The sequence below is a fragment of the Centroberyx gerrardi genome, chromosome 6, assembly GCF_048128805.1.
Source record: "Centroberyx gerrardi isolate f3 chromosome 6, fCenGer3.hap1.cur.20231027, whole genome shotgun sequence".
Classification (NCBI taxonomy): Eukaryota; Metazoa; Chordata; class Actinopteri; order Beryciformes; family Berycidae; genus Centroberyx; species Centroberyx gerrardi.
In genome coordinates, this window is record NC_136002.1 from 19,713,774 (window position 1) to 19,723,581 (window position 9,808).

General features: G+C 43.5%; 1 protein-coding gene across 3 annotated transcripts in view; it reads right to left on the reverse strand.

Annotated features, from left to right (window-relative positions):
- prkd2 (protein kinase D2) overlaps nucleotides 1-9,808 on the reverse strand; it is a 31,029-nt gene that overhangs the window by 11,512 nt on the left and 9,709 nt on the right. Inside the window, exon 1 of one of the 3 annotated variants that reach the window (XM_078284362.1) lies at nucleotides 4,700-4,928. The exons of the other annotated variants lie outside the window; for them this stretch is intronic. Coding sequence (XP_078140488.1) covers nucleotides 4,700-4,765 — 66 coding nt within the window. The 5' untranslated portion in view covers nucleotides 4,766-4,928. Of the gene's footprint in view, nucleotides 1-4,699; nucleotides 4,929-9,808 lie in introns of those variants that run through there. 3 annotated transcript variants of the gene reach the window in all.

Here is a 9,808-nt window from a genome sequence, read left to right on the forward strand (position 1 = left end):
GAGAGGAGAGTAGGAGTGTAGGTTAGGAACAGGATTCACAAAAAGCAGGAGTTTGATTCACTGTTTTCCTCTACATCAGAAAAAAGCTCAGTGTTGAAAGGCATTTTGTCCCACTCCCTATAATTTAATAAAGGGCTTTACATCAACTGGCAACAATGAAGCTTGAAATGTAAAAACAGTTATGCATATTCTGGTATTCTGAATGGTGATTAATGACTGTATGTGTATTCCTGCCAGGTGCTCCGGTTAAATCAACAGTTCACTGAGCTTCTGTTGATAACTATTGGCAGAAAACGCTTCAGTGCAAATAAAACCAAAAGTGAGCACAGAATCAGAACCAACCAGCTGTGACCACAGAAAACAAGCTATCTGATGGGATGGCACAACCCTAACCACACACACACACACACACACACACACACACACACACCGAGCACAACCATTGATATCCACAAACAAGAGGCAACACTGGCTGAATTCCAAAAATCAAGCAATACCAAATTTACTCACTTAATATGGAAAGAGAGACAAAGGAGAAACATTATATCCTGTCCTCCTGTCAGTCACATACAAATACACACACACACACACACACACACACACACACACACACACACACACACACACACGCACACACACACACAAAGGTGTTTCCGTGAAAGCCTTCCAGAGATATGAGAGATGGAAGCGTCAGTCAGAAGTCAGCAGAGCGAAGGAGGCTGTCATAGGGAAACCCTGCTCTCCTGAATAGTTAATACTGTCTGGTTCACTTCAGTGGCCACACCACACAGGATACCACAGGGACACACCGGATGGCACAGCATGACACAGAGAGAGAGAGAGATAAAGAGAGAGAGAGAGAAAGAGAGAGAGACAGAGATGGGGGACATTAAGTGAGCTTTAAAATTAATTTGTCTTTTGGCTAGAGCACAACAGACACACTGGATGAGACAACAAGGAGCAAGGAGAAGAGAGAGGGAGGTTTTCCACAAACAAGGTGGAACTGAAGACACCCCTACCCACCCGACCAACCCCACACACCCACACACCCATACACACTCACCCATACACACACACACACACACACACACTCCTCCCTGTCTCTCTTGTTGCTGTTTTTCCCATGGCGGAGTCAGGATTCACCATCTGGCAAGGCTCTACACATTTACAGGAAGGGGAACCCTGGTCTCCACCTTGGAACGACACAGCGACACACATACACCTCCTCCTCAGTTACCAACAGACACACCCTCCCTACAAACAGCAACACACACACACCCTCTCGTTCCCCCCTGTTTCCCTTCTTTTCTCCTCAACACACAGACACACACAGACACACACCCAGTCTCCCTCTCAGTTCCCAACAGGCAATCCACATCACCACATCTGAAATCCAGGCCTGGCTTGTGCTGCTGCCAAGCTACACAGTTAGTCCACCACGCCCCGGGACTGGGCTACTGCTACTGACCAGACCGTCAACAGCACAACACTAAGAGCAGAGAGCAGTTTGTCTCCAAATGTACAGTAGATGTACAGTAGATCCTAAGCAGAGAGCAGCTTGTCTTCAAATGTACAGCAGATCCTCTACTGTACCTGTTTAACAACCATTAGATCCATAAATAATAAAGCAAGGCGCAGACACAAGGTTACACAAAAAGAGGACAGTAGCTAAAACAAAGGCATAATAACATTGGGGTGGGATACAGACCCTGGTTGGGGAAAGGGGTGGGGGTGGGGGGAGCGGGGTATGGGTATATTGGCAAAACCATATAGTATAATCGTAGAAATAATAATAGCTTTATTTGTATAGTATGTTTCTAAGACAACGTTTACAAATTGATTCCCAATCAAGACAAGGGGGGGGGGGGGGGGGGGGGAATAACCACAAGACAATATAGTGGAACAATGGTAATAACTTTATTTGTATAACACTCTTGGTTTGGTCTGATGCCACCACCGCTAATGTTGCTGCTGCTGAGCAGACATTAAACAACACATTAAACAATCTATTTTCCCTTTAGCGCCGACCGCAACCCCGGCAGACTGCTGCCATTAATGTTGGTGACTATGCACGGGTGAATTAAATGACAGAGATCCTAATCCAGAGAGGCTCCAAACTTTCCCACCTCCAGACTCCACAGCCACATGTTTCTGACTGAAGCAAATCCTCTAATATCTGTATGCATCAATTCCTGGGATTGCCACCAGTAAGACCTACTGCTGCCACCAGCAATCAGTAGCACCCACAGAACCCAGATCAGAGGAGACTCCCAACTCTGCCCAAACCCACACAAAACCCTCAGCCTGACTCATTTATAAGCCCCACACCCTCGCTTGCTGCCAGCCACTGCTCCATTAACCTTAGAGTGCTGCTACTGCTGACTTCAATTCACTCACACAGAGCAACTCAAGAACAAGGCTAGTCATGTTATCCTGCCCCCACTATCCAAAACATCCATAATGTACTGACCACAAGTGCAGTAGCCACGACTGTACAGACCACACGTCTTTACAGTCCTACTGAGCACAATATCCCTCGTCCCCAAACCACAGTCTCCTCAGAGAAAATAGCCATGTTCTTCTCTCTCACCATTCCAGTTCTCATTAAAAGTATAGGGTAGAAAGTATACAAAATCAACACACACCCCTGTCTCTATGCCGACACGGTCAGACTGCATTCTTTGTCTTGTTATAATCACATAATCACTGTATATTTATGTGTATATGTACGCTGTATATCTAGGTACAGGTTATAGGAGTACTACTGTAAGAAAGTGTGTGTACAGTCTGTGGACAATGAGCTTGCTGTATTATCATATGTACTGTAGTATAGTGTAGTGTGGTTTGCCTGGAGACAGGGCCGTGTCTCTAGCCAGGCTTCTTTGGGTTACCAGGGATCAGGTTCCCTGCGTTGCCTGCACCGTTGCTGTTGCTCTTCGGGCCAATGAAGCCATTATGAGTGAAATGAATTATGGACTAGGCCCTACCTTCTCCACCCCAACCCCCATTTTTCCCCTCGCGCTTCTTTCCCAATCTGCCTCCTCACTCCCTTGTTTATCACTCTCTCCGTCCTTACCTGTCCTCTTGTCTCATCCCTCCCCCTTCCCTTTCCTCCTCCCTCTACCTCCTTTCTCACTCAGTTATCTTTCTCTTATCTCTTTTTCTATTTGTTTCTTCGCATTGTGTGCCACTGTGAAAAGGAACAAGGTAGGAAAGAGGCCTAGAAAGAAGACAGAGAGGAGAGAAGGATACAAAAAGAGGCGCATTGTGTCATCTTGTCTGAGCTCTACCAGCCAGTAACATTTAGTTCAATGTGGTCCACTCCCTCTCTTGCAAGCTGATGTAATGTTAGTGCTGGCTAGCAGCTCTCGTCCTGGCTAATGACTCGACTAACCTACTTTGTTCAACGGTTTGATGTTCTGTTCTGTTTGGGACATGATCTTCCATCAAGCTAGACTGATTATAAAGGAAAATAATCTAGAAATCTACACTGCAAAATAAGAGAAAGAGACTCTTCAAGATTCCCTTTCTTCCTGCTTAGGGCCCAGCCCTTCTCTTTGACTATGAAGGCAAAAGTGAACAAACAGCTTGCAAGCTCATTGTTGATGCAGCCATCACCACCATCATCCTCAATAATGCCAACTGTCACTTTCTCTGGGAGTGGGTCTCTGCATTCTGTTGCGACTGTCAATAACGTCAGTAAGGGCAAACAGCTTTATCTAAAGCTGGACATATTACTAAATCAGCCATTATTGAAAACGCACACATTCTCATTCTCTTTCACACACAAAGATCAAAACGCCAGCACTAAAAACAAACAATAAGTGACGTCACACTGTGTGTACTCTCAGCGCTTACACACACAAAAACAAAACATCATTCTCATCATATCAGAAGGTTCGGTGTCATGGAACAAGCCCATTGAGAGTGAAATTGGAGCTCAAAAAAACATTGTATTCACACACACACACACACATACACACACACTCGATGATGTCACGCTGCCTCCTGTCGTTTCCTCTCCTCTGTGCTGCTTATTCTGTTGGTTTGTTTATTTCCTTGTTGACTACCTCATCCTCCGATCATATGATGCAGGTCATAAGTACAGTGATAGTGACTGAAGTAGAGTCCTTTGTCTAGAGTGCAACAAGTGCACTCTAGTGCGCTAGAGTAGTAGAGTAGGTTACATAACGATGACCTAATTCTTCCTTTCTCCTCCAATTTACTTTATGTTCATCCATCTATGAGTATTTCAGTAGTTCATTCAGCAATGCACATTTAAAGTACCATTAAAAATATATTCTTGCAATGATCAAGCATTCGGAGAAATGAACAGGATTGGAAGTTTTATTTGGTTAAAGACAATCAACACACAGGGCAAGGAAATCACCTCAAGGGCAACACAAAATGACAAATCTAGTGTGTGTCAGAGATAGACAGCAGGGATTTGTGTTTAAGCACATGTGTAAGTATTTCTCCTGTGGCAGGATTTCAACATCCTTGCAACAGGTTAGCCTTACCTAATCAACGCAATGATAATACACGCAAGCACAAGCAATGATGACCAGTTCCACAGTGCACCGTCAGTTTCATTTCAACCCCGAGGGCCTATCAAACAGCCGAAGAGCAGTGGTTCTATATATAGCACCTCTTTATATAAAGTCGCTGTATGTGTGAAGAGTACAGAGGCTTTACGTACTGCTGTGAGAGACGCTTGCTTCTGCTTTTCATCCTCCCCATCACTTCCCCTCCAGCAACTCAGCATGACCCACCTTAGACCGCCAAGCCACACAAACACACACAAGCACACACACACACACACACACACACACACAATCAGATCAATGGCACAGCTTCACTGCCGTCTAACTATAGCTCTGTAGTTTATATATAAACAGCAAGGTCAGGTAGTCTCTCATCAACATAACAGTCAGATGACCAATATTTTATGATGTTTAATAATTGACTGATGACGTGATTGTCATAAAGGGATATTTATGCAACCTCATGGATATCATTTACTTTTGCTCCCTTACATAGTTGAAAGCAGCCTTTAAGTCCAGCAGATTTAGACAAAATTGTGACATCACATAGCAAGATGCTTGTGACCTGTAACTTGTACTCATCTGTGACCTCATAAAGGAGGCACTTATATCTGTTAAGACACCATGGTTATCTATCATCAGCTTTATCAACCACCAGCTATGATAAGCTTTTTCTTTTCATCTCAGCAATGGTTTCTTTGATCTCAAAATAAGGGGGGATGGCCATGTTGAGATGTCTGTAACTACCCAATCAAGGGGCAACGGCCTCCATAAGCTAACACAGAAAGGACTATATCTACCCTCCTCTAAACAGGAGGGCTCTACCCCCGACCTCACGGACAGAGGGAACCGTAACCTTGAACTTGCAGTTTATAGCCCTTCAGAGCTGTGGTGTGATGCGGGCCTGAGGAGGAAGTGTCCCTTCACGTTAGTCCTGGGAGGGAGGCAGATAACGCAGTCACACACACACACAGTCATCAGAATATCATGTAAAAACACCCTCATGGAAGCTATGGGTCAATGTAACAATGCAGGATTGTTCACTGTATGAGATCTACCTAACCTGTCCATCCATACTTTGCTCATGACATTGCAAAATTCATTTTTATGATCTGTGTATATAAAGAAGTGATATTAAGGATGACGCACATCTTTGTGACATGGAAGAATGAAGTAAGTGTGGAGTAATAATGGCACTCCATTCACTTTGTACTTTGTAAACCTGCATTTTATACCATATGATATCAACATAGCCAGAGCAATAGCATCTTTTGTAGCTCGTAAGTTGTTGTTTGTTTTTTTTAAATAGTACAGTGAAGATAGATTGGTGAGAGATGTGACAACATGCCAGGAGTTGGATTTGAAAATATACAGAGTAGTAACAGAACACCGCTAGCCTGATATTCAGACTGAATGGCCATTTAATTTCCATTATTCTCTGAATAACTCGACAAAATCTGAAAAGTGGGCGGGATGTAATTCAGGAGTGTGGAACCAGTGTGGAACTAGAACACTGCAGCTCTGCACTAGATCGGTCTGACCCCAAATGATGACAACTTAAACACACAATCAACAACTGAGAATCAGCATGGCAGAAATACAAGCCTGTGTATGACACTACACACGAGGCATTGTAAACAGTGTGAGCTCTGTAGCCGTACATGGTCCTCCAAGCCCATGTGTTTCTGTAACAGAAGCTGGTTATCACAACAGGAACCTGATCCAGCCATTTTATAGTCAAGAGGAAACACACTGCATCCCTTCAAACAACACACATTGTTTAAACATCCACGTCTTACTGTGTAACTAAACATACACCCTCCTGCACACATGCATGCACGCATACATTCTCAAGGACCACAATGATGGGTTTCGATGCGCCTTACAGTGTGTGTGTAAGTGTGTGTGTGTGCATATGTATGTGTTCCTGTGTCCAACCCTTCTCCACTAGAACCAACCCTAATAGCAGGACCACAACACCTCCTGTCCTTGTTTCAGGAAGATTTAGCATGTTAGGCACGGGACTCAGAAAGAACCACCCCGCCTCTCTGACAGTGATGAGGTGTTTAATGAGCCGCTGCTGTGGCGACGGGTATGTAAAGACGTCAACGATCCGCCCTCGTTAGCTCCTGACAACAATTTGGCTCAACACGGGAATTTCTCCTTTTGTGCCGACAGTGTTAGCAATGGAACAAACGCATTACTGGCCCGGCGTTCTATTTTTAAGCCCAATGAGGTCACACAGTGACGGAGGGATGGAGTAGATGACAAAAATTCCTGCCATCCCTGCCCTCTCTGTGCCCTCCAGTCAGCACCTGTAGGGGCTCTGTCACAGGCCGTGCTGTTTATAAGGAAACAAAGAGAGAGAATATGATCTGTTGTTTATGCATTGAATCACGGGAGTGAGTGACAGCTCTTTGCCAAGAGGGAAAGGAATAATGTAATACCCATGACGTCAGCAAACGACTGGGCTTGGCAGACATGAAGAAGGAAAACAAAATGAAGATGAATCAACAGAAAGAGAGTGTGTAGACAGCGTGACGAATGGAGAGCTAGGTCAGTTGGGTGACGTAGTATACCATGTCACTCCTGATGTAATAAACCATATCTTATTCAGCTGATTGACAGTTGTAATGATTTGATTTAATTTTGATTTGTTAGTCTACCTTTCCATAAGCAGTAACTTCAGGCCCATGCTGCAACATAAACACATCTCCATATAGAGGTTACAGTTACTGTTGCTGCTCAATTCAGAGCCTTCCTGTTTGTGTCAGTACAGTATTTCCCTGTGCCATCACCATCAGCCCCCCCTCACATACACATACACATGTACACATACACATACACATGTACACATACACATACACATACACATACACATGTCCACATACAATACACATATAAACACACAGGAACACACACAGGTGACTGCATACACATGTAGGTTCAAAGGGGATTTAAAGCATGTATAGCAGGATATAGTTAACCAACAGTATTGATGAGAATGCATTATAATCATGACCTATTGGAAATTGCAAGGTAATTAAAACATAAAATCAGGAGCTCTATAGATAGGCGACCTGCATGGTAAGACTAAATAAAAGGCAGCAACACTTAATTGATTTTATATATATATATATATATATATATATATATATATATATATATATATATATATATATATATTATAATATATGCTATATGTATAATAATATATATATTAAAGATTATTGCACAGCTTGAACTAATTTTTACTGTACTGAGCATTGTTCTTGCACAACGCCTGGCCTCATATGTATCATTTTGATTTTCCCCTGACTCATGTTGTGTGTGTGTGTGTGTGTGTGTGTGTGTGTGCTCATTCTGGAGAGCAGGGACATAACCAGGTTTACATTCCTGACCTGCAAGCTTCTGCATACCAGAGATAACTGTGTAAACCTGAGAGACTGGAGGAGAGAGTGGGAAGACTGGTCACACACACACACACACACACACACACACGTACATTTACACAGGCACAGACAATGAAACAGCGGAGACATAGATATGCATGAACTCCTGCACAAACACACATGACACACATACATGGTTAATAACTTTACAATGGAAAACATCATTAGGCACATGACCTGAAGGTATAGAAACAGCTTGCAGGCTTACCATAAACACACACACACACACACACACACACACACACACACACAATATGCAAACGCACAGGCTATTTGTCATGCATGCTGCATAACACACAAGAAAAACCCTTGAGCATGTAAACACAAATAGCTCACCATGCAAACAGAGAACAGAGAACAGATATCACATATTAACATGCAAGTTCACATTAAACAAACAGCAAGATCTATAAAAGCAAGGATCTATACACAAACAGAAATTCTCTTTCAGAGAGCATAGAAATCAAGGAAATACAAATCTATACATGAAAACACACAATATATGAACACGCTGTGCCACACACATGCACACGCTCACACACATACAGCACACACAAACACTCACTCTGTCTCTCCATCTCTCTCATGACCAGGAACATACTGTAGTAAAATGGTAAAGTCTAGCAGGACAATGTTTTGGTGTTTGGACTGATGAGGCAACATGGAGATCAAGGCACATGACAGAAGAAAGAGAGAGAAATCATGGAGGGATAGAAAGTGAAATACAGAGAAAAAGTGACAGAATAGAGTAGCGCACAGACGATGGATAAGATGGAGTGTGGCAAGGGACATGAGGAGGAGAAAAGAAGTGGGAGATCTTTGATGAAAGTCTGAATGAAATATAACGTGTGTATTTTACACTGTGCACTTGAGAGTGTGTATTCCAAGTGTGAGTGTGTGTGTGTGTGTGCAGTTAGTAGGTGGAAGAGGCTTAGTCTCGAGCAGGGGCGCAGGGACAAAGCGTCTCATTCTGCTCCAAGCATCCAGGAGGACGGGGAGGGTAACATGAGAGCCGTGGCCAGGCAAGAGAGAGGGGTCTGGGGATAAAGGAGCCACGCACTGCTGCTCTGAACCAGCCTTTGTTGGTAGTTGGAGCTGCCTCCATCTACCCCCACTCTCTCTCTCTCTCTCTCTCTCTCTCTCTCTCTCTCTCTCTCTCGCTCTCTCTTTCTTTCTTCCTCTCTCTCTCCCTCTCTCTCTCTCTCTTTCTTCTTCTCTCTCTCTCCCTCTCTCTCTCTCTCTCTCTCTCTCTCTCTCCCTCTCTCTCTCTCCTTGGCTTGGTTCTGGGCAGGTAAGCCGATAGGAACCTTGGATTCAATCCACTCTCTGGGCAGTGAACAACCCACTGATTCACAACAAGAGGGAAGGGAAGGAAAGGGGACCTTCAATTAAGAAGAGAAAGCAAGTCTGAATGAAGAGAGGAGAACAAAATGAAGATGGGTGGAAATATTTCCATATTCTTCATGGATTTGTTGGAAGGTAGTCTCACTGACAATGACAATTTGACAAATCAATGACACTTAATTTCCTGAAGCAAATTAATTTGCATTGGAAGCGAGTGAAATTACCTCACCCCATTGGCACATCTTTTCACGATTAAAGAAAAATAAAAACGATACCCCACTGTTCTATATTTCTCTTCACTCTGCCCTTCATCCCTTGTTTTCACTATCAATTAATAATCCTTCTGGGAAATATTAATCATCTAGTAATTTTTTGACCATAGATCCGGCTAAAGCAGTTCTCCAGAGTGAACACAAAGGAACACCACACACATGTTGGTCCATGAGAGGACTGTTTGCACATTCTCCA